At 40.7% G+C, this 26,420-nt stretch overlaps 1 protein-coding gene across 4 annotated transcripts in view; it reads right to left on the reverse strand.

Annotated features, from left to right (window-relative positions):
• Positions 1–26,420, reverse strand: part of Ppp3cc (protein phosphatase 3 catalytic subunit gamma) — a 74,279-nt gene that overhangs the window by 21,010 nt on the left and 26,849 nt on the right. For all 4 annotated transcript variants that reach the window (XM_028758762.1, XM_028758761.1, XM_028758763.1 and 1 more), the window contains exons 4-8: positions 18,123–18,234; positions 9,194–9,339; positions 7,386–7,525; positions 3,013–3,090; positions 2,837–2,931 (exon numbers count right to left, since the gene is read on the reverse strand). In XM_028758762.1, the coding sequence (XP_028614595.1) occupies positions 2,837–2,931; positions 3,013–3,090; positions 7,386–7,525; positions 9,194–9,339; positions 18,123–18,234 (571 nt within the window). The remainder of the gene's footprint in view (positions 1–2,836; positions 2,932–3,012; positions 3,091–7,385; positions 7,526–9,193; positions 9,340–18,122; positions 18,235–26,420) is intronic.

The following is a 26,420-nucleotide window of genomic DNA, read 5'->3' on the forward strand; positions in this document are numbered from 1 at the left end:
GCTACCACCTTCCTGCCTTAGGTGAGGGACAGCCCTCAACCAAGAGCAACTGCTGATAGGGCTGGGAGGAAAGGCTTCTTTATATTTTTTAAAAGTTTCTTATTCTGTATCATCTGTTATTGTTTGTACTATTTATTCAATTGTCCTTTTTTGTTTGGTTAGGGTTTCTTGTTGTTTTGTTTTGAGATATAGTGTCTGTCTCTCTGTCTGTCTCCCTCCCCCTCTCTCTTTCTCTCTCCCCTTTCTCCCTACCCCTCCAAGAACTCTACCTGTCTGGAAGTCACTAGCTAATCTTGAACTCAAGCAATCCACTTGCCTCCTGCCTCCCAAGTTCTGGGATTATAAAGGTGTGTGCACTACACCTGGCTTTCTTTTAATTATTCTTACTGAGACATGAAACACAATTCTCTAGAAATGACAGACCAAGGTCGCATTGGGTTCCTGTTTCCTTGCTGCAGGATAGACTAGTGTTCTAAACTTTAAGTTACTAATGGTCTAAAATGTATATGGCAGACTACTATAAAGCACATGAAAACAAGATTTCCAGTTGTTGAAAGCCTAACTTTACCTGACATGTACACCTCCATTATTTTCATGCACTGTGCATTTTAATGTAGCTAAAGTGAATATATCAATAATTTTCTCACTCACAGGAAAAAGAAGTTAGTCTCAACAGTGAATGATTAAAAATGGAAGCTCAAGAAATTTTTAGAGTATGTTCCCAGGGGATAAGGGAGTGGGGAGACAGAAATAAGAATAAAAATCCTAATTTAAGGATGTTTTATGTCATCAATGGAACAGAGATACAACTTGGGTACCAATGACCCTAAAGATCTCTCCAAAGAAGCTCAGCTTGCAGAGCACTGCCTAACATGCATGAGGCCTGGCACCACATACATCAGACATGGCACATGCCTGTAATCCCAGTACTCTGGAATGGAGGCAGGAGGATTAGAAGTTCATGGTCATAGGCAACAAAGCAAATTCAAATGCCATCTGGCTTAGGTCTCAAAAACAAGAAAACAAACAAAAGACATGACAAGCAGCTATAGGAGGAGGAAGGTGTGAGAGTTCTTTTCAGAACTAAAGAGGCATTTGTAAGCTGCTGGGTGGTGGTACATGTCTTTAATCCCACCACTGGGAAGTTAGCAGCAAGCAGATCTCTATGAGTCTGAGGCCAGCCTGTTCTACAGAGTAATTTCCAGGACAGCTAGAGCTGCATAGAGAAACTCTGTCTTAAAAAAATATATAAAACAAAACAAAATGAAGGTATTTCTTGGTAAGGTGTTAGCGAGTGCCTATGTGAGTTCAGGTTTCAGCTAAGCACACGGGGGACCCCTAGGCTTTCCAAAGATGATCTCAGTAGTAGCACTCAACAGGAGAAGGAGGAAAGTGCCTCACAAAATGAGGCACAGGAGCACAAGTATCCTTGAGGATGCTTAATAATAAAGTATGTATACTTGATAAAAAAGGAAAATAGAAAAGACCCAAGCTGATAATACATGTGAAATATTAGGGAAAAGAAATAGGAACACAACAGAGGAGGGGTAGAGCACAGTAGGACAGTCAGGATTAGAGAACAGCCTGGAGCAGATAATAAAGCTAACTAAGGCATTTAAATATTGAGTGATCAGGGCTGGGAGTGGAGCTCAGTGCCAGAACACCTCCTAGCAAGAGGAAGGCTACAGATTCTAACAGAGCACAAGATTAAAAGAGAAAAGACAAACCACTGAAGGACAGTCTCAGATTTTAAAAAATTTATTTATTTTTAATTTTATGCACATTGCTGTTTTGCTAGCATGTATGTCTGTGTGAATGTGTTGGATCCCCTGAAACTAGAGTTACAGGCAATTGTATGCTGCCATGTGGGTGTGAGAATTGAACCCAGGTCCTGTGAAAGAGCAGCAAGTGCTCTTAAATACTGAGCCATCCCCTCCAGTTCTCAGTCTTACAGTTAAATGAAAGAAAACAAAGGCAGTGGTGGCTCACACCTTTAACCCCAACACTTAGGAGGCAGAGGTAGGAGGGTCTGGAAGTTAGAGGCCACCCTGGTCTACAGAGTGAGTTCCAAGACAGCCAGGGCTACACGGAGACACCCTGTCTCCAAACAAAGAAACAAACAAACCACCTAATGGAGAGCCAGATATGATGGTAGATGTCTAAATCCTAGCACTAGGGAGGCCAAAGCAGGATGGTGAGTTTGAAGCAGACCTGGGTTGTACAGTGAGACCCCATTTTAAAATACTGAACAAATATACTCCCAAAAGCCCAGTCTCTTTGGAGATGAAGGCCAAGCAGCAGCTTACATTCTAAATGTATTGGCCTTTTTTTCTAATAAGATCTCCCCTTCATCTAGGCATGGTAGTGCATACCTGTAACACTATCAATTGGGAGATGAGGCATGAGGACCCCAAGTTCAAAGCCGGTCTGCATTACATAGCAAAATCTTGTCTCAAAACAGAACAAACAGAAAGAGGAGTGGGGTGAGAGAGAGGGAGAGATGTTGGGATCTTGTGGAGCCGGGTGCAGAGCAGAGTAAGATACCAGAGCCTGAAGCTAAGGCCTTTCTCATGTTAAACACATGCTTTGCTACAAAGTCACATCCCCTACCCAAGATCTTCTTATTTGACTGAAATTTTGTACTTAAAAATAGGTGTTCAGAATATAGCTCAGAGCTAGAATGCCTGCTTCACAAACACAAGGTCCTGGGTGCAAGCCACAGAACCAAAAAATAAAAATAAGCAAATGAACACAATAATTAAAAATAAAACACAAAATTAAAGTAGAGCTCACAGTTCCTAATAATTCATACTCAGATATTGCTGGGCTTCTTTACCTTTATTGTTATAGACATCTAGGTAATTGGGGGCAGAGAAAATCGTAATAAGTGATGGAAAGCCGGTTGCTTGGTTCTTCCTGTACATTCGGTACCTGGAAAAAGAGATGTGAGGTCAGTCATCTTTACACTAAAGTAAACCTCTGCATGAATACAAGAGTCTAAATGTAGCTTACCCAGCATCCTGGGCTTCGTGGGCTCTGATTATTGATAATAAACTGTTGTTCTGTAAAAACTCACACACTGCAGGGAAACTGAAAAAGAAAATGAGAGAGCCTAAGTCTGGAATTACAGCAGTTATGTTTTAATAGGAAGAAAGAGAAAACCCAATCTGAGAGTTGTTTTATGATTACAGATACTATGGACTGTGCAATTTTTAAAAGATTTACTTTATGTCTATGAGGATTTTGCCTGCTTGTATGTATGTGTACCATTTGAGGGCTTAGTTCCCACAGAGGCCAAAGAAGGGTGGCAGATCCCATGGATCTGGAGTTACAGACAATTATGAACCACCATGAGTGCTAGGAACTGAACCTAGGTATTAGAGCAAGTTTAAAAGTGACAATTTTTTCTTTATCTTAACTAGCTTCCAAATAAATGAGACAGAGACTATAAGACTTGTTTAATCAAGCTTTACAGCACAATAGCTGAGCAATATTAATCTATTTGAATCCTCTAAAATAATCTGGCTATCTCCCAGCCAAAGCCCCCAGATACCAGTCATATTGTAGTGCTGCTCTGACTCTCTCTGTTCCAGTGTGCTCTCAAGGTCTCCTCTACCCTCTCCTCATAGTCAATCCTACACCCCATCCCCCTTTCCCCCTCCTCCCCTGGCTGGCATCAGAAGTCCAGCCCCATTCTTGCCTCTGCTCAACCACTGGCTGATCAGTTTTTATTGACAAACTAGAAAATAAACAAGGAGCAATTTTACACAACTTGGAGGCAAGAGGAGATTCCTTCCCCCCCCCCCACCCCCCCCCCGAGACAGAGTTTCTCTGTGTAGCTCTGGCTGTCCTGGAACTCACTCTGTAGACCAGGCTGGCCTCAAACTCAGAAATCATCACCACCGGCACAAGAGGAGATTCTTACAATAAGCATTACAATGCCACAACTTCAAGAGGCATAGAAATCAGCTTTTGAATAATACAAGGATAATCTTCACACTGTGAACAATAACATTATGCCTACACCCAAGTCCTCTGGAAGAACAGCCAGTGCTCTTAACCATGGATCCATCTCCTCAGTCCTACCACTGAACTTTTACTAAAAGCTCAGAAACCAAGGATTTCTATTTCACACTACTGTCAAACCTGAAGAAGACACCTTAGAATAGAAACAGTTTCTCCATCTTTTAATTTATTTTACCTTAACACTAATATTAGAATCAAAATTTTGGTATTTTGATATGAAAATGTATCACAACTCCATGTATACATGTATGTGTATACAGTAAGTGCTACAAAATTAGTGCATGATTTTCTTAAATCATCAAACCTTTAGAAAAATTAAAAGAATCTACTTATAACTTTATATGTAATAGCAATAGCAAGATAATACTGTACATGGCTATCTCAGGAGTCGATATAACTATTATAGACCACCATACTCTAATGATATCTGCATATACTCCTAAAATGGTCTTTTTTTTTTTAAAGATTTTATTTATTTTATATGATGAATACATTGTAGCTGTCTTCAGACACCAGAAGAGGGCACTGGATCCCATTACAGATGGTCATGAGCCACCATGTAGCTGCTGGGGATTGAACTCAGGACCTCTGGGAGAGCAGTCAGTGTTCTTAACTGCTGAGCCATCTCTCCAGCCCCATCCTACCCCACCCCCTTTCAAAAGGTTTTCTGGATGACAAACAGGAAAAACTAGAGAATATAAAATTATTGTGAGAGTTTGTAGATATTAATTACTTATCTTTTAAAGAGTCTTTCTTTCTTGAATTGGACTATAACTAAGCTGGTATACTGCTTACAGAGCACACAGTCCTAGGTATACATGGTATACAACCTAGAACAACCCCTGTATACCACGTTCTAGGGATGCTGCACGTAAGTATAACCCCAGCACTTGGGAGGTGAGACAGAAGAATCCCAAGTTCAAGGCTACCTTTTCTTACATAGTAAGTTTGAGACCAGCCTGGGATGCATGGGATCCTGTCTGAGGAAAAGGGGGGCAACTTTGTTTTTTACTATGTTCAGAGGAAAATGTAAAATTTTAACATCAACTGTATATAACATTATTACGATTTCAGAACAGGAAGTCCCCTCTTGACTGGCAAAGGAACAATGATCTATCAGCCATTCATAGACTGTGAAGCAGTTTTGTGAAGGCCTTAGGAATGAGGTAGGAGGTTGTGGAATCCTGGTAAAGCCCACGACCAAGGAGTCATGCCATGAGACATTGTTTTTGGGGTCTGTATGAGATTAAGATTCCTAGGAGCCTCTGGCCATATTTTCATCAACCATTTAAGTGTTTCAGATGTTTTCCTGCATAATGATATTTTATGTTAATGTACAATTGAATCATTAACGTTGAACTCATGGCTAGGAACACAACTCACACTTGACAAGTGTCTGTAAGTTACATTACAGCCTGCTTGTGCTCACAGACACTGGGCAGCACTTGGCTTGATACCATTATCAACACTGAAAAAGACTTCTGATGAAAAAAGTGCAAAAACAGAAACAAAACTACATGACAGGGGTAAAGAGATGCTCAGTGGTTAAGAGCAGTTGCTGCTCTTGCGGAAGATCTGGGTTTGGTTCTTAGCACCCACATCCATAAGTCCAGTTCCAGGGTGTCTGATGCTTTCTTCTGGCCTCTATGGATACCAGGAAGACACAGGGCACAGAAACGTGCATGTGAGCAAAACACTCACCCACATTAAACAAAAAAGAAAGAAAGACTAAAAACAAAAGTCAGCACATGACTTCAGCTGCAAGCCTGTGTATGGACTGGCTCAGGCGCCTCTATTGTTCTGCCAAGTGTGTTTGTGAATGCTGTAAGAGCTCTGTGAGGACTGCCTGGGCTGCAGTGAACTCAGGTGAGCCTGTGGAGAGTTGCACTCCCCAAGCCAAGTGTCAGAGGAGGGTTGGTTGGTTTGTCTATAGCAGAAGCTCCAAAAGCTGGGAGCAAGTCAGTAAGCAGCATCCTCCATGGCCTCTCCATCAGCTGCCTCAGGTTCCAGCCCCGGCTCAGTTCCTTTAAGCCAAACGAACCTCTTCCTCCCCAACTTGCTTTTCAGTCATAGTGTTTTGTCACAGCAACAGTAACCCTAAGACAGTAGCCTTGGCTGGTTTGGCACCCACTATGTAGTTGAGGCTGGCCTTGGACTCACATTGAGCAGCCTGCCTCTGTTTCTCAAATACTGGGATTAAAGGTGTCTACCACCATGCCTGCTCAGTATCCAGGGGTTTTTTTTTAATGGAAATATATATATTACTAATATATATTATACTATTATATATAAGATATATAACTAGAGAGAGAAGGAGGGATAGAGAAAGAGATAGATAGATAGATAGATAGATAGATAGATAGATAGATAGATAGATGAGGGATTAGAGACATGCTCAGTGCTAAAGAGCACTTCCTGTTCTTGCAGAGGACCCAGGTTTGGTTTGCAGCCCACCCCCATGCCTCATAATCATCTGTAACTACTACTATGTTCTTATTTCTCTTTTTACTCTCTCCTCTGTCTCTCACCTCATTCTCCCCTTCCTTTCATTTTGGTGTTGGAGAGCAAACCCAGGGCCTTACACATCCTGGGCAAGCACTTTTCAATTCCTTAATAGCAGAAAAGCCTTAATATGTTCCTAGAATATAGAGAATGAGACTAAACAGAAGTCTCTACTACATGTTTGAGACCTAAGCCATTGAGAAAATTTTCATAAAACCAGTGTGGTGGCACACGCCTTTAATTCCAGCACTCAGGAGGCAGAAGGCAGAGGTGAGTAGATCTCTGAATTCGAGGCCAGCTTGGTCTACAGAGCAAGTTCCAGGATAGTCAGGACTACACAAAGAAACCCTATTTCAAAAAAGAAAAAAAGATTAATTTCATAAAACCAGGATCTGAGAGATGGTTCAGTGGTTAAGAACACTGACAATCTTATAGAGGACCCATGTCAGTTCTTAGCATCCACATGGTAGTTCCACAATTCCAGTTCTAGCAGATACAATACCCTCCTCTAATTTTATAGGGCACCAGGCACCTCATATATAGACAGACATGCAGGTATAACATTCATACAGAAAAAAATAAAATAATTAAAAAAGAATAATTCCATTAAATGGATCACAGTGGAAAGATGGCAAGATGCCTCAGTGGTTAAGAGTATGTGCTCTTGTAGAAGACCTAAATTCATTCCCAGCACCCACACTGTGTGGCTCACCACTGCCTATAATTTCAGCTCCAGGGCATCTAATGTCTCTAGCCTCTCTGTACACCTGCACTCATATGCACAGCCACATATGTAATTAAAGAAAAACTTAAAAAATAAAATGATCCCAATTTCTTTCATTGTTTTCTCAGCTTACCTGAAGAAGTAGGAGCAGCCTCGGACACTGTTGTGGGTATAGTGCTCCAGGGTCTTCTCACTGCCATAATCCTCTAAGGGATCAGACCAAAGCAGGTCACACACTGGCCCAAAAGCAGGAGGTTCAGTAAACCTATCTAACTAGAAGACACACAAGGGCCAAAAGAAGAAGAAAAAAAAATCAGGAAAGTAAAAGGCTCTTGGAAGCAGTGGATCAAAAGTCCCCTTTTCCCTACAGAAAAGCACTGCAGATGAGGCAGTGAGCCCTAAGAAAAATGAGAGTTTGGCAATAAATGTGTATAAGTGTCCGATCTCTGTCATCTAAGAGTCCTGTAGAAAAGGGCCTCCCCTTCTATGCTAATCCAGTGCAGCACTCATTCAACTCAAATGTGAAATTAGCCACCACAAAAGATTTTGCAGACTAAAGTTAACTTTAGTTTTCTATGGGAAGCAGGGCTACAGGAGAGCAGGGATCCTGGTGGGAAGCAGGGCTTCAGAGCAGGGATCCCGGCAGTCATCCTGTCCACGGCTCACTTCATTCCAATGGAAACAATTTCTTCTGTAAAAGGTCTTTTATTCTTTCCATTCTATGCAGTAGTGACATTTTAATATTTGTCATTAACTTACTTTTTAAGTTATTGATGCTTTAATTAAGAACACACAAAAAATATCAAATAATATAAATGATTGTTTTTGAACACAGCAGAACATCTGAGAGTCAGGAGGAGAGAGGGCTTCTGCTGAGTGAGAGGGGAGCTTTTTACTACAGCCGACTCACAGAGGTTAAATACGAAATCTCCTAAAGGAGAAAGACTGGACACTTAAAAGCCAGCACACAGGTGCACCTCTCACTGGGGAGACTACCGTGAGCTCAAGGAAACGCTGCGTTTGTATTTCTGTGTGGGAACAGAGGAGATGAAGGTGAGTAGATACAAGTGCACAAGGCTGTTCCTTTTTCCTCAGCCATGAAAACACAGAATCTTGGAAATAATCACCTTGTAAGGCAAATGGAGCAACTAACCCCTATCATTTAGGATGTTAGTGTCAACATACCTCACAACTGCCAGAGCTTACGGCACTTAAATTTCCTCATTTTCAAAAAGAATGTATTCAAAGGTTAAGGAGCCTGGCCAAGGCTCCACACTGATGTTCTTTCTTTACACACTGGAACATAATTTAAAGTTTTAGAGCTGGGCATGGTGGCACAAGCCCAATAATTATACCATTTTATTAGTGGATGAGGCAGAACTGTCTTGGGTTCAAGACTAGTCTGGGCTTTGCAGGGACCTTGTTTAAAATATACAGATATGTTTTTTAAAGTTTTAGAGTTATACTATAAGGATAGTGTGCTTTTAGATATTAAGATTTCATTTTAAGGTCAAGCAGTGGTGGTGCATACTTTCAATCCTAGCACTCAGAGGCAGAGGCACAGGCAGAGGCAGAGGCAGGTAGATCTCTGAGAGTTCAAGACCAGACTGGTCTACAGAGCCAATTCCAGGACAGCCAGAGCTACAGAGAGAAATCCTGTCTCAAAACAAAACAAAACAAAACAAAACAAAACAAAACAAAACAAAACAAAACAAAAATACTTTAATTTTTAAAAAGAGAAAGAAGAAATATGTTTCTCCAAGTATTCATAGCAGTTCTCTGACACTGAATGACAAGATCATAAGTCAGTTCTGTTCTTCTTCCTCTGACTGTATTTCCATTTAACTTCAGCAATTGCTATATGTTGTAGATATTCATCGGCTGGGATAAAGAACAAAAATTTAAAAACATACTCTATGAAAATAGTAAAAGGTTACTTACTTTCCTAATGTCGTCTAAACAAGTAATTTCAGGAGACATTCCTCCATGTACACAGAGAAACTGCTGGTTTAAGAGGGCAGCAAGAGGAAGACAGTCGAAAGTGTACATGCACGCATCATACACCATCTCTGAATACTTGATCCGACCTACCCAAAGAGGACAAAGTCAGGGGATGATCAGTGCCATACTGAAGAGACTAACCAGGCGAAGCCAGCTCAGAAGCTACTGGTTACAGGCAAGTCTCAAGACCCTGTCCCAGAGATGTCCTTTAAGAGTTGCACACAAGGGCTAACAGAACATCCTTTCCTTTCTAAAGATAAGTATGACCTTAGATTAACTTTCTAGCTCTGTTGCCCTGGACACCTGATAAGGCAGCTGGCTACCCATGTCTTATTAGTCAGCATCATTTACCTGGAGGAAGGTTATGGCTTTATGGCTGAGGGTCCTTTAGGGATCCTCAAATTCTTAAAGTGTTTACGAACCATGCTGGCATTGGTGATCCCTGGGGCTTCTAAGGCAGAGTATATCCCAGCACCACCCCATGTGGAACTGTCTCCACAGAACTGAAAACTATTTCTGTATCAGAAACCTTTTCACTCATGTTTTTTCTGTTTTTAAAAAAGATTTATTATTTTATGTATATGAGTATTTTGCCTGTGTGTATATTCATGCACTGAGTACATGTCTGGTGAGGTGGCCAGAAAAGCACTGGATTCCCTGGAACTGGAGTTCAGAAGAGTTGTGAGCTGCCATGTGGTGCTAGGAACTGAACCTGGGTCCTCTCTGCAAGAGCAGCTCTTAGCCACTGAGTCATTTCTCCAGCCCTTCCTTTTTGGCTCATTAAAAAAATGTGTAAGCAAATTTTTACTATTCTAGTTTATGTAAAAACTGTTTTTCGGGCTGGAGAGTTGGCTCAGAGGTTAAGAGCACAGACTGCTCTTCAAGAGGTCATGAGTTCAATTCCCAGCAACCACATGGTGGCTCACAACCATCTATAATGAAATCTGGTGCCCTCTTCTGGCCTGCAGGTGTACAAACAGGCAGAACACTGTATACATAATAAATAAATAAATCTTTAAAAAAAAAAAACTGTTTTTCATTTTCTGAATTTATTTTTTATTTGTGTATGTATGCCTACCTAAGTTACATGCACTGTGTATGTGCAGGTACCCTCAGGGGCCAGAAGCAGCATTAGAGCCCCTGGACCTGGAGTGAAAGACAGCTGGGAGCTACCCAGTGTGATGTGAGTGCTGCGAACTTTACCTAGGTTTCCCCATATAGCAGCTTGCAATTCTCCTTAAATCCAGTTCCACGGGAGCCAGTGCTCTTAACCTCTGAGCCATCTCTCCAGCTCCTGTGTCTTATATTTTGATGTGGTTGTCAAGTTGGAACTATGGTATAAGGAAACACTCCCAAGTGGACCAGTTGTAGGTTTACCACAACTCTCCAGGAAGAAAAAGACATGACTTAACAGGTAAGAATTCTAAAGATGGGCTTTTAAAATAAAATAAAATAAAATAAAATAAAATAAAATAAACAAGCATTTTCCTTCTTGGTGTTATGGTGTTATGAGTTGAATGTATCTCTCAAGGGATGTGTGAGTTTCAGTGTGGGATGTTACCAGGCAGTGTAGAACCTTTAAGAAGAGAAACTTTAACAGGCTAGTAGGAAGTCAGTGGGGGCAGTGCCCTCAGAAGAGATGTTGTGAGACCCTCAGTAACTCTTCCAGGGGGCTCTTCTCTAATCTTTGGCCTTATGTGCTTGTTCATTCTTTCTCTCTCTCTCTCTCTCTCTCTCTCTCTCTCTCTCTCTCTCTCTCTCTCTCTCTCTCTCTCTCTCATGTATTCTCCCAACATGAAGTCCTCATCAGTTCAAAACCAATGCTGGTACCATACCCTGAAACCTCCAAAACTAAGCTCCTTTCTTTATAAGGTACCCAGCTTCGGGTCTTTTGTTAGAGTAATAAAGATCAGATTATACAGTTGACCTTGGGTTTCAAAGTCAAGCTGTGCCTTTCAGATGAATGCTGATAGAGAAGACTAGACAGTAGACACGTAGGCAGCCCTACAGTCCGAAGAATCCCTTCTCCTCCAAGACCCTGTGAAGATTAGGTCATCTACAAGAGAACAGAGCTGAAGCCAGCAAATTATTATCTTGATGTTAGTGATTGTGTTTGTTTTCTTCTTATAATCTGTAAACTTCTAGAGAACAGCACACTGCAAAGTCAAAGCCTGGTATTGGCTTTAAGGAATAAAGAAAAGGCTAATGAATCTTAATCTGGACCAGAGTGCAGGATCCAAGCAGTGGGAAAGACTAGAGATCCCGAAAGGAAACTAAACTGGAGCCAGGAACGGTGGCACACACCTTTAATCCCAGCACTCAGGAGCACAGGCAACTGAATCTTTGTGAGTTCAAGGCCATCCTGGTCTACAAATCGAGTTCTAGGATAGCCATGGCTACACAGAGAAACCCCATCTCAAACAAACAAACAAACAAATGAAAGTATAAACAAAGGTGAGCAGGCCTCCCACTCATGACAATCCAGGCCTCCCACTCATAACAATCCAGGCCTTCTCTTTGTGGCTGATACTGAGGGACCCAGGTTTGGGTTTAACGGAATCTGTGGGCTCTTTTCATACTGGCACAGAGGTGGTTAAGCCGTGTATTTAATAGCATATGTTAACTTTAACATGACCTCAGTTTGTGAGAACCATGACTAAGGCAGCATTGCACCTCCTTACATTTACAGTCTCACTTTGCTATTTCAAAAGCAGATCCAGCTGTGAGTATGACATCTGTTCAAAATAAAAGCAAACAAAAAATCTTTAATATATGGTCAGATATTTCCTCCTAAAAGCCCAAAGACAGAATCACCTTTGTTACGAATGTCAACAGAAAGTCCTCTATAAGAGTCCTAAACTTGAATATAGGTAAGAGACTAAGTGACATTCTACTTCATGGTCCATGCCACCATCTAGTGTACCTTTCATCCTAACAATGACTCAGAAAAAGTCCTTAGCTTACTTCCAAACAGATGCCAGATCTGGGAGGGACAGCAAGTATGCACAGAGTACAGAGCCATTCTGTAAACCAAAACAGGAGGCCAAAAGCCAAATCAGGTGAAAAGAAACCCACGGTGCATTAGTACGTGAGCAAACAGGCCATCCTATGTCACCTTCCCCGAGGGATTAGACTAGAGGCAGTAACTATAGTCCTATTTTGCCATATTTTTTCTAAGTTTCTCTGATGAGTACATATCTACAAGTGTATAGCAAGTATACATATGTATAGTGACCACAGTGAGCTAAATGCCTGAGCTGGCTCAGTTGTCAGATAAATGAACTGTAACCTAACTCTCTGAGTTTGGTCCTTAGATTGTTAGCTTTCCAGCTTGGAATCTTGGGCAAATGCTTCCATTCCATGTGTTTTCCCAACTATATAATGGGAATAATAATCCTTACAAGTCATGCTGCTGTGAGGATACAAGTACACTCACACTGGCACGCGATGGTTATAACTATGTGTTAACTGATCATTTCACAGAATCCATATCAACTAGGTAATTCCCATGTTCATTTCAAAGCTGAGGAAGGCAACTGGAGAGGTGATTCAGCTGTTAAGAGTACTGGCTGCTCTACCATAGAACCAGGGTTCAATCTTCAAAACCCACATGATAGCTCACAACTGTCATAACTGTCTGTAACTCAAGGTTAATGAAACAGCTCTGGGGTTAGATGCCATTTCAAAAAAAATAAACTTAGATCTAATCTTAGATCTTAGATCTGACAAATGGATGACTATTTTAATGGCTGGAGATTCAGACAGACATATTTCTATCTATGTAAGAATGAAGAAGCACTGAGGCTGGAGATGGCTCAGCAGTAAGAACACTCATTGCTTTTCCAGAGGACCTGGGCTCAGTCTCAAGCACCCACCCACACGGTGAATCACAACAGTATGTAACTCCAGTTCCAGGGTATTAGATGCCTTTGTCTAGCCTCTGAGAGCAGCAGGCATATATGTGGTCACAGACATACATATAAGCACACACATAAATATAAACACAATTACATAGAAGGAGAGAAAACTGGGCCCAGTACAACTTCTCAGTGGCAAAACTCAAACATGTTCACATTCGTAACTACCCTCTCAGACTCTTCCTAATTATGGTGCTGAGATTGGGACCCAGGGCCTTGAGTATGCTGGGCAAGTGCTCTACCAAATGTTTACACCCTCATCTTGTGAATTTTCAACATGGAATCTTGCTATGAAGCTCAGGCTGGCCTTGAACTAGAAGCCTGGAGAATGCTGGGATTACTGGCATGTGCCATTGTGCCTATCATTATTTTTAAGTTTAAACAATTTAAATACTAAAATATATAATTCCAAAACATCAAATCAGCTGCTTCAAGAGCTCTATTTTCATGAAAACTTAATGTCTATATTATAGACATTTATATACGTTTTAACTCTTGCCAATAATACAACAGGATGGAACAAAATGTAGTTAAAAGGAGGTTTCATATAGTCCAATCTGACCTTAACTCATCTCCTAAATACTGGAATTACCAGCAAGCATCAACCCACCCATGGCCAGCAATAAAACTAAATTGTAAAAGAATTCCAGGAAAAGTTTTGAGAGTCAGTATCATTTATAGGAAACCATAACCTAGCCATCTGCATTCACTAAAGACTCCCCCCACCCCCACCCCCGTCTTTGTCTCTCCTCTCTCTCTGGCCCCAGGTCCCCAGGTCCACTGTCTCCTTTGCTGAGGACTAATGGTACGTGCAACTCGCATTAGAAAACCATTGTAATTCTCTAGCCTTGCTGAGAAATCCCAAGGGATAAGGTAAAATTCTGTCTTTCTTATGAGAACAGCTTAGTAATTAAAAAGAAAACAAACTATATAGCACGTGACTTTATGGATATGCCATAATGTAACCACACCAATCTGCTACTCTAAAAGAATGTAATGAACAATATTCGTTCTTTAAAAATCTGTTCAAACAGTAGTTTTCTTTAGAAAATTACAAGAGTTTCTGGAACTCATCAGTAAACTATCAAAAAGAAGTTCATGAAACAACAAACTTGAGAAATCTGGACCCAAAACTATGAGATAGGGTCAATACCCTCACTCCACTTTTTGCTTTCTAAATACACAACAGAAAAAGACCACATGTAAAAACTTAACTGTTAGCCTGTCTCTGTAACACGTGCCTGTAATCTCAGGAGGATGAAGCAGGAGGCCCACTGATTGTGTGAGGCCAGCAGGGGTACTCTGTACTTCAAGGCCAGCCTGGGTAGTCTAACAAGCCCATCTTAAAAATATCTCCTACCAAAGACATCAGTTATTCTTTTCTTTGTTATTAAATTTTCTTGTGCTTTAGAGAAAGCAAGAGAAATTAAAATAAATCTCTCAATATAAGTAAGAATGAATGTGATACAGGCCTGGTGACACTAGTGACATAGGCCTGTGATCCTAGCTACTTAGGAGCTAAGTGGGGGCCCAAAAATTCAAGGCCAACCTGGGGAACTCAGACCCTTTCTAAAGGCAAAAAAAGTAAAAATAGGACTGTTTCAAAATAAAAGAAAAAAAGACCTGATATGAGACAAGAAAACCACACTCCTTAAAAGCCCGCAGCTGCACACTCTGCAACTGAATGTCACTTAGCAGTAATTATATGCTTCTGATTCTAAACCACAGTGGCCCACAGACAAGATCAGCTTATCATTGAACACATACATGTTCTTTTCTCATATAGGAATAACGTTTTATATTTGTACATTAGTGTGTCAGCAGACCGAGTGACTGGGCTGAAGTACAGCTAGAAGCACACTGAAAGCCAGAAGACAAGAGATGTGAGGTGAGGAATTCTGGGCAAAATAAGAAACTTAAAAGCATGTCCTAAACCTATTGTTCTATCTTCTAAAAATACTCAGAACCAATTATGCTGATCACAAACGAAATCTGCTTCTCCCTCCAGCACCAAACCCCATAAAAGAACAAACAAATGAAAACTGTTGCTTAAAAGGGGAGAACAGGTGGGGAAATTACAGTAAATGTCCCTTAAAAACCAAGCCAAGCAAGGGGCCTGCACCAATGAGCTGTGCATAGCCAGGGCAATGCAGAGGACCTATGTCAAACCGGAAACCAGCACACCACTTCCCTCAGAACAAGGCATCTGCAGCAATGTTCTTGCTGCTCACTTAATTCTCAGTGTAAGTAGCTGACTTCCAGGTCCTTGGTCGCCTGTTTTATACATATTATTTATTTTTTTTTAGGCAAAACCAGTATGTTAGAGAAATTTCAAAGTACTTTAAAATCTTCAAATAGTCCAATAGTTTTCAAAGACACTGGCACAGTCATGCTTTAGTTTCTTTTACATCTTGTGTGTCCATGCTCACACACGTATAATGCCACAAATGTAGAAGGCAGAGAACAATTTTCACGAATCAGTTCTTTGTTTCCCAGGGACTGCTCAGATCGTCAGACTCAGTAGCAAGCGCTTGGCATCTCACTGGCTCTGCAGTCATTCTTAACCAGCTGCATACAGCTGGATTACTAGGAGAGCTTCAAAAACCAGAGACATGTCTCGGTGGGACACAGCTCTTGTTGCTGAGCCTGTACCTAAATTTAATCCTCAGGACCCACAGGGTAGAAGGGAGAAAATCAGCTCTGTGACTTCCATATAAACCATGGCATACTCCTCATGCACATATACAAAATTTAAAAAAATGTAAAAAAAGTATTTACTTAAGCTAAGCAGTGGTGACACACGCCTTTAATCCCAGCACTCAGAGACAGAGGCAGGCAGATTTCTGAGATCCAGGCCAGCCAGATCTACAGCTGAGTTCCAGGCTAGCTCTGTGTAGCCAGAGAAACACTGTCACGAAAAACAGGAAGAAAGAAAGAAAGAAAGAAAGAAAGAAAGAAAGAAAGAAAGAAAGAGAGAAAGAGAGAAAGAGAGAGAGATAGAGAGAGAAAGAGAGAGAGAGAGAGAGAGAGAAAGAGAAAGAAAACAAATAAAAGCCATTTAAACATGGTGCCATTTTTAAGTTAGCAGCTTGAAAAAATTATAGAAGTAGTTCAAAATAGTGGCAAAAAAAAATAACTCAAACATTTCAAACATTAAAATAAGACCCTTGTACCCAGCATGAGAAGTAAACACTAGTGGCAATTTCTTCTGTGCATAGTGTGCAAGTCAGCCAATGGTTTCTCTCAGCTAATAGCACATCTAAGCATCTCTCCATATAGCACATACAGATCCCTTAATATTTAAATAGTGGCCTAGTATTGCTTTAAAAGTTATTTGGGGGGCCAGAAAGATGACTCAGCAAGTAAAGTACTTGCTGTGTAAGCCTGTGAACCTGAGTTCAATCTTGGGAACTCATATAAATAAAGGTGAAAGGAAAGACTGGATTCCACACTTTTCTAACTCCTATACTCCTATACCCCTTTCTGATACTAGTATATATTGTACTTAATTGGCCCTTTACTGACGTCTAATTATTTTTTGTTGTTATAATTAACACTGCAATGAACATCCTTAAGAAGCAAATATCTACTGGTTTTTGCTCATCTGTGTTGGACAAACTGTAACAAGACTTCCAATGGTTTCCACTTTGTAGAATTATACACTTCCTTTACATCCATGAGGCTCTGACTATGATGAGCCTCTCACTGTTACATTTCACTGGATGGAAAGGGAAGAATCTTCTGGATGGACCTGGCCTGATCACACCAACCGTAAGAGCAGAGGTTTCCTCCAGCTAGCTGACTGCAGAAGTCAGAGACTCATCGAGGCTGGGCCAGAAGAAAGCCAGTGTCTACACTAGGAACTACCTTTGGGAACCATATGTCAAAAACCTGAAAGCAATCTTTAAAAACTGAGAGTGACTCCCTCACGGCCCAGTTAGGAGCTAGAAGGAAAGTAAGGACTTTAATCCATGGTTGCAAGGACTCCAACCTACTAACCTCAGAGGAAGACTCTAATACAGTCTTCATATACCATGGTTCCAGCTGAGCAAAGCCTAGCAGAGAATCATGACTTCTGTGGTGACATGAACCCTGTGTGAGTCACTAAACTCCTGACAGGTGTCAGTTGCTTTAGCAGCAGTATGGAGTCTGTATGATATTTGACAAGTCAAAACACTGAGAAAACAGAATGTATACTTCACAAGTACAAATGCAATCTTCACAAATATTTCAAAAATTGCTGTCCAAATATTTGACACCAATTTAAATCCCTACCAAGAGTAAATCTACTTTGAAACCCTTCCTAGTTATTATCTGATAGTGTGATATTTCAGGAAGTTTCTGGGGCTGGAATGATCTGAAGATCCTTTACTTGCAACAGACTTTCTTGTATCTTTTGTTGTTTTTTGAGACAAGGTTTCGTATAGATCAAACTGACCTTGAATTCACCACATAGCCAAGGTTGGTCTTAAATTCCTAATCCTCTTGCCTCTACCTCTCAAGTGCTGGGATTACAGACATGTCCATCAAGCCTGGCTTACAAGTGCCTTTAATAATTCTGACCTTTCCTTTCAGGCTATTCTGGGAGGAAGGTAGCTATTATAACCTGTTCTATGTCCAGTAACGCTACTAGCAACATGACTCAATATAAGCACATGAAACCCTGTCAAATGGAGACCACTCCATGAGTATAGTGGGTGCTGGACAAACTCATTCTCCGAGAAGCAATGTAAGAGCATTTAACTTTTCTTCTACATATTCTATTAAACAGGGTCTTACTCTATAGCCCAAGCTGGCTTCAAAGTTGTGGCGATCCTTCTGCCTCAGCATCCCAAGTGCTGAGCTACAGGCAAGGGCCACCAAGCCTGGCTTGATTTTTTCATTTTGAAGGTGAGCTCTTAACTGAGTGTGGTAGCACCTGAGATAACTGTTCTGGAGAGACATATACTCACATTCCTGTTTGAAGGTGAAGTACTCTGTAAGATGCCTGCATTCATGATTTCCTCGAAGCAGAAACAATGTTTTAGGATGGTTAATCTTTAAGCTCCATAGATACAGCACACACTAGGAGACACAATTAGAGGGTAAATGTTCTTCATGACCATGACAATACATAAACATATTTTATCTAAATCCAAATGATGTGGTATATGGCATGTCTCACTATAAGCCCCAAGTTGTAAATGTAATCTTCTAGTTTTTGCATGTTACCCTTAAATTTGGTAGCCTTCATAAAAACCTCTCCTAAGTATCTAAATATTCAGGACTCTCTGGGCAAAGCTACCCACATACATATTATAGTTATAAGTCTGCATCATTGTTTTATAATGAAAAAACACTAGGACCAAGAACAAGAAGAAAATATTAACTGTTTGTTACTATTCAGCATTACAATAGAGGCGTTAGCAAATACAGCTAGACAAATGAAACCAAGTAAAGGCTTTAGAATGGGTAAAGGAAAAATTAAAAGCAGACAATATAATTGTATAACTAAAAAAAAAAAACAGAAAAAATCAATGATAAAAGCAGTTTAATAATAGAATTCAGCAAAATAGGATATAAAATTGAATACATAAATAAACATGTAAGGCAGTTGGTCTGGTGCTGCTGATATTCAAATGCTAAACTCTATACCCCAAGATCTGACTGTTTCAAGACGAGCAGATCCTCACATATATCAGCTTTTGTTTTATAAACCTTGCCTCCAAGTTATCCCTGATTGGTTAATAAAGACGTCTACAGCCTGGGCTGTACAGAAGAGAAGGGGCAGATCGAAGGGTCCCAGGCTTGGGGTCTCAGGCAGGGACCACAACAAGGAGAAGGAAGAGAAAGAAGAAGCCACCATGGGAGAGGTGGACCATGAAAGCATGGCCATGAGTGTCATGCCAAATACCAATGGAGTTGTGTTACTTCTAAAATTTACAATGATAGTCATTATAATTAGAAAAAAAGTTTAAAGACACTTGCAGTGTATTTGGCATAATCCTAACACCTCTCTGGATGTTTTAACTTTGCATAGTGAGATTATTATGAATTTAAAGAATGCTGCTCTGAAGAGCTTTGATGCTGCAGATAATGCTGATGAAATTATCCATTGCTTGAGGTCAGTATTTCCATTTTGGTCAAGCTTCAAGAATGGCATATATAGCTTGATCATGCTAGCCCTTTTTGTCCTGGGAATACTTTTATTCCTGTCTATCGTGTTAAAGACTGCCTTTAACAACATCAACATGTTGGCAGCCAAAGTACATGACTTGAAACTGAAAATGGACCTCCAGACAGAGTTATTAAATTAACAGGCTGGCAAGCCAAGGACAGGTAAAATTCTGCTCAGAGCTTTACCAACCTAAGACAGAAATGCATTGTTTTTGATAATGCATATTCCATGACAGGTAAAGAAGGCATTCTTGTCAGAATGACCTAAGACAGGCTCAGTCTTGTTTATGCAATAAAAAAGGGGGAAATGTGGAGAGCTTTTGGGGCTGTCTGGAAGGAATCTGACATTGGCCAAGGACAAGGAAATGGGCTGCTTGGAAGGAATCTGACATTGGCCAAGGACAAGGAAATGGACTGCAAGCAGGAATCTGACATTAGGCTAGAACAAAGAAGTGATTTCAGGCAGGAATTTAAATCCTAGGCTAGAACAAAGAAGTAAATTCAGGCGGGAATCTAAACCTTAGGTGAGAACAAAGAAATAATTACAGGCAGGAATCTAAATCTTAGGCTAGAACAAAGAAGTAGGCTTTAGGCATGAAAATGACTTTGGGTTAGGACAGGGAAGTAGGCTCAGATATTTTGGTCACCCTGATAAGCCCTTAGAAATAGTGATCATGGGAGTGATCACAGGACTCTGTTTACTGCCTTGCTTGTTCTTTGACTATCGATGGTTATTGTTTTGCTTGTTCCTTGACTATTTGGATCTATTGTATTGCTAGTTCTTCAACCTAGTACTGACTTTATTACTTGCATGAAATTAAAATGGTATAAAAGCAAAAAGAAGGAGGAGGGATGGGATGGGGTTAATGGGGGGGAGGATGGGGAAAGGGGATGACATCTGAAATGTAAATAAATAAAATATCCATAATGTCCTGAGCCAGACAAGGTAGCATAGGCCTGTCAATGCTGTACTTAGGCAAAAAGAGCATGAATTCAAGGCTAGCTTAGACTACATAAGAAGTTCTAGACTAACCTGTTACATAATAAAACTTCAGCTCAAATAAAATAAAACCCCTGTGCCCTACCACATGCCTCAATCTTCTAGTAATCCAGAAACAGATCCAAGTTCATATGAACATCTGTGCACAATAAAGGTGACATCTCAAATCACCAGGTAAAAGCTGTGCAGGTACTCAATCCCAGAACCCCAGCACTGCTGTGCATGGCACTCATCCTGGAACCCCAGCACCAAGTAGGCTAGAGCAGGAGAACTGCCTTGAATTGGAAGCTAGCTAGGTATAAAAACTCATCTCATAAAAACAGGAAAAAAAATCACTGGGGTAAGGAGCTTTTTAATAAAACAGCTCTGGGGTTAGATACCATTTCAAAAAACTAAGCTTAGATCTAATCTTACATAGCACCCAACAAGTGATAAACAAATGAGGGATCCAAGGGTTAAAATGAAGTTCAACAAGAATGCATGGCTGTAGGGAAGACATTTTAATGACTAGAGATCCAGACAGACATGTTTCTATCTATGTAAGAATGAAGGGGCACTGGGGCTGGAGCGATGGCTCAGCAGTAAGAGCACTCATTGCTCCTCCAGAGTACCTGGACTCAGTTCCCAGCACCCACATGGTGACTTACAATTGTCTATTAACTCCAGTTCTAAGGGTACCCGATGCCCTCTTCTGACCTCTAGGGTTTCAGGCACATACATGGGCCACACATTGATTAATATTCACATATATAAAACAAATTTTAAAAAATCTGGGTGATGGTACATGCCTTTGATCCCAGTACTCAGGATCTCTGAGTTCAAGGACAGCCTGGTCTACAGAGTAAGTTCCAGGACAACAACCAGGGCTACACAGAGAAACATTGTCAAAAAGGGGGGGGGGAGGAAATGAAAGAAAATGAAATTGCACTGTAAAGACAATGCAAAAATTCACAACATTATCATAGTAAAATACTGGCAATGAACAGATGTGTATACACACACACACACAAACACAGGCTAAGCAATGCCATGACACAATAACAAAGAATGAAGAACCATGTAAACTGTTTCCAAGTCATTTCTAGGTAGGTGAAAAAAAATCAATATAGAAAAGAGTATGATATGATGTTACCCTTTATAAAGACAGGAATATATGAAATGCATGCTTATCTACTTAAGAAATATGGGAAACTTTGAAAAGCCTGACACTATAGAGGAAACAGGAAGCATGAGAACCCCTGAGTGGGGATAAGGTGGATACTTTCCTTTAGATTTATTTTAAAAAGGGAAGGAAGGAGAGAGATAGAATTCGTGTGTGTGTGTGTGTGTGTGTGTGTGTCTGTCTGTCTGTCTGTCTATCCATCCTAATCTGTTCCTGATATCTCTTATCCATATCACAGACTGATTACCAAATTCCAAAACCTGAAATACTCAGTATCTGAAACTTTGTGAGTGCCAACTCGATACTCCAAAAGATCTGACGTTGGAGCATTTCAAAGACTTGACTTGTGGATAAGGGATGCTCCATAAGCAAAATCTGTGCAAATGCTTCCATACTTGAAAACCTCTGGGAACCACATCTGGTCTCAATCATTTCAGATCCAAGGACTTGACATGTACTGGATAATATATATACTAATTATATATATATGATAATATATATGCTAGATACCATTCCTAAGTGGAGTCTGTACCTGTCCTTAGGCTCCAGCTGTCCACTGATTACATAACAGTCAAGAGGTATTGTTGTAAAACACAACTATGGCTGTGCTGCTCCTCTCAAAGCCTCCCAAATCAGAAAAAAATAGCAATTAAAATAACAGCACAGGTGTTCCATATCACATCCAGAAGAAATCTAAACTCCATGACTATGGTTTGCAAGGTCTGCCAACACCTAAGCTCTGCCTGCCTGTCTGTCTGCTCTAGCTCTCACTTCCTCCTTGTGGTTTTGCCCTGCCCTAGCCTTGCCACTATCCGGGCTGTTCCTGCCACTGAGCATCCATTCTCTATGCCTTCTGGGTAGAAGGGACTCCCACTCAGCTGTGCTTCCTCTTGAAGGTCATTCCAGTTTCTACCCAAATATTATCATCTCTGAAAGGCCTGCTCTGAGTGATCCATCTAAATTAATTGTTCCTATCTCCCTTTATCCCTTACTGATTTCAGTTTCATAGATGGTAAACAAGTTATTTAGAAATTAGTATACAAGATTCTCAGTAGAAAATCAAGAACTTAAGTTTAAGAATTTGATTTAAAGTGTGTCATGCCATTAAAGATGTATTCAAGTGAGATAACCAGTAGGTAAAGGGCTTGCTTTGTAAATTTGTAAGCCTGGTGACCGGAATTCAATCAGGTAACTCGCATAAAGGTGAAAAGACACAACAAACTCCACATAGGTGTCCTCGCCCTCTGTGCACTGTATACACCGTGCATACACACCCTCACATATACTATGCACAACCACCCACTCCACCCCATACGGCAATACATCTTTTTAAATTCAAGGAATATTCAACATGACATTAACTTTAGCAATGTACAGAGCATAAGTTTGTGCCATTTTTAGTATAGTGACACAAAATCTAATTAGCTGGGCCTGAGCGATAACTCAGTGGGTTAAGGAATTTGCTGCTAGCCCAATAACCTGAGTTCAATTCTTAGGAACCACTGGCTCCTATAAGTTGTCCTTTGACTTCTATGGGCATACATATAAACACACACACACACACACAATATATATATATATATATATATATATATATATATAAAATTTAAAAATTAAAATCTAAGACATAGCCACAAAGCCAATTAGCATTCTCATTACACAAGAGGTGGAGAGACAGATGTTCAGTGATGGCCTCAATACTGTCACAGAGAAACCAGGCCCACTCCTGCTACTCATTACTCTGTGACTCACAGAAGGACAGTCCTCACAGCCATGCAATGGCTGCCTCTGCCTTGGGACTCACATCCACATTTGACTGACAGGGTGGAACAGATGTCCCAGAGCTTTAGCCTGCACCCACTGCATGAGGAGGGCAAAGGTAGAAGGTGTTCAGAGTCACCCTTGGCTATACAGTGAACCCGAGGCCAGTTTGGGCTTTGTGAGACTCTGCATCAAACAAAATAAGGCAAAGCCCAAAGCTTTAGCTTTCCAAGAGCCTTTTCACATAGAAAGATATCCATGAGGCAGACAAGCAAACACAAACCAAGAATAGCACCAGAGAAGTGTCTTATATGTCACTGGGCAGAAGGAGACTATGCTTATCCTGAGGCTAATCACAAATGGCAGGATTTACTTTCACAAGTTCAGAACAATCAAATTATTTCCTGGCCTGGGATAAAAGCCTTCCTTTCTTGAGTTTGAAAGTCCCCATGCCACCCGAGTCCCACTTTTTGGAACAAAGAAGGGCTTTTGTTACTAAGGGAGGAGGAGGAGAAGGCAATAAGCAAACTTCCATACACCTATTTACCCAACACTAAAGGCATGGTAAAGTAAACCATTTCTACCACTAATGACAGGTCATCAAAGAAAAATTGATGACAAAATGCTTTTGATATGATGTTGAGTGGAAAAAGATTATAAAAGCAATATCCATGATTGTCTTAATTTTCTTTTCTGTTTTTTTAAAAAAAATATTTATTTAATGTATATCTTCACACACACAGGAAGAAGGCATCAGATCCCATTACAGATGGTTGTGAGCCACCATGTGGTTGCTGGGAATTGAACTCAGAACCTCTGGAAGAGCAGTCAGTGCTCTTAGCCACTGAGCCATCTCTCCAGTCCCCTAATTTAAAAAAAAAAAATGCATACAGGAGGCTAGAAGGACAGCTCAGCAGTCCTTCTCTCGCAAGTAACCCAGCTTCAGTTCCCAGCCTCCATGTGGTGGCTTACAATCACAGGTAACTCCTGTCCCAGGGGATCTGACGCCCTCTCCTGGCCTCTGTGTGCATTTGCATACACATGGTACACAGACATATATGCAGGTAAAACACCCATACATATAAGATAAATGATTAAATCTAAAAAAGGACTTTCAATATTAAAAAATACATATAAATATAAGGAGAAATTAAAAGAACCACAAAAAGTCAGAGCAAGGGAATAGCTCAGGAGTACAGTATGTACCTACAGTGTGTCGGGGACCAGAAGAAAAATATAAAAAGACAGGGACTGGAGAGATGCTCAGAGTGCTTGCTGCTCTTCCAGAGGACCTGAGTTCACCCCCCTCGGATCTGAAGGCTCAAAGCTGCCTGTGACTCTCCTGAGAATGGACTGAATGATCCTCCTCTGCCATACAATACAAATAGCATGCTCTCTCTCTCTCTCTCTCCCTCCCTCCCTCCCTCCCTCCCTCCCTCCCTCCCTCCTTCACTTCCTCCCTTCCCCCATGCACAAATTAAAAAATTGAAAGTAATAAAAATGTAAACAATAGTATTCAAAAGCTAAAAGTAATCTGGACGTGGTGGTTTATGCTTACGCTGCCAACACTTGGGTCAGCCTTAATTAACAAGCTTCAGGCCTGGGCAAAATAAGATACTATCTCAAACAACTGGTAGGAGTGGTAGCTGGAGAGATGGCTCAGCAGTTAAGAGCATTTATTGCTCTTGAAGAGAAACTGGGTTTAGTTCCTAGGACCTACACATGGAGGTTCACATCCTCCTGTAACTCCAGTTCCAGGGATCTGGTGCTGTCTTCTGACCTTCTTGGACAGCAGTCATGCACTTAAATATATTCAGGGAAACATTTATACACATAAAAATAAGTCAAATAATGTTAAAAAGAAAAAAATTAGGTTACCACTGTTATCTAAAACTTTCAATTCATTTATTTTATTTTAGAAAAATCAGTCAAGTAAAAAATAATAACAAAGTCAAATGCAAACTACAATTCATTAATATTCACTAAAACTTGGCCAGGTCTTTAAGATTTATTTTTAATTATGTGTGTATGTATGTATCCGTGTTAAGTATGTGCACATGAAGGCAAGTGTCCAAAGGAGAGTTACTGGGCCCCTGGAGCTGGAGTCATGGGCAGCTGTGAACTGCCTGATGTGTGCTGAGAACCACACTCAGGTCCTGTGCAAGAGCAGTGCATGCTTTTCTCCACTGAGCCATCTGCTAGCTCCTGGGTAAGGTCTTAATATGAAGATTACTACTGCTAATTACAGGAACACTTCTTCTACTCTACTGGAAGACCTGCTCAAAAGGGAGCCTGTTCTATAAGACCGCTAGCTCCTCCAGAGAACATGCACCTCACTCTGTGTGTGCAGGTGGGGATGGAACTCTAGGCAAGTGTTCTACTGCTGAGTGATATCCTCCACCTGAATCTCAGTCTAGATTGGATTCTACAGCCTGCTATAAAGTTGTTACTCAGGAAATTATTGATTAAGGAGGGAAAACCATATCACACAAAATTTCCTCAAAATGGTATATAGGTACAAAACTCTGTGGATTTTAGGATGTGAGTCAGTAATTGTATTAGTGAATTGAAGCTATTTAAAAACCAGCAACTAAAGCCAAAGGAAGGCATATGCCTATAGTTTCAGCTATTTGGGAGGCTGAAGCAGAAATTCATGACCAATCAAGTTCCAGGCCAGTCAGGGCTACAAAGAGAACCCATGGAGAGGAGGTGGGGTGGGGCCCAGGGAGGAAAGACAGACCAACCAACCAACTTGGGGAACAAAGACACCTGCCTCCAAAATAAAACAAAAACCCAAGGGCTGGGGATAGTGCTCAGTGGTAGATCTATACTGGGTTTAACACCCATCACTTAAAAATAAATAATTTTAAAATTAAAAACCTTAAAGTCCTATTTTAATTAACTGTAAGTCATAATAATAATTAGAAAATACTTTGTCATGTTTGTTTTAAGATTTAATTTTGAAAGACTCTGTATATCTGTGCTTGTGTGCACATGAGACCATATGCCTACAGAGGTCAGAAGCACCTGGAGCAAGTGTTAAAGATGGAGGTGAGCCACATGAAGACATGGGTGCTAGGAATTGAACCCAGGTCCTTTGCAAAAGCAGGCTGTGTTCTTAACTGCTAAGCTATCTTTCCAGCCCTAAATATTCATGTTAATACGTTGTCC

This window comes from Grammomys surdaster, unplaced genomic scaffold (genome assembly GCF_004785775.1).
Source record: "Grammomys surdaster isolate TR1022 unplaced genomic scaffold, NIH_TR_1.0 126219, whole genome shotgun sequence".
NCBI lineage: Eukaryota > Metazoa > Chordata > Mammalia > Rodentia > Muridae > Grammomys > Grammomys surdaster.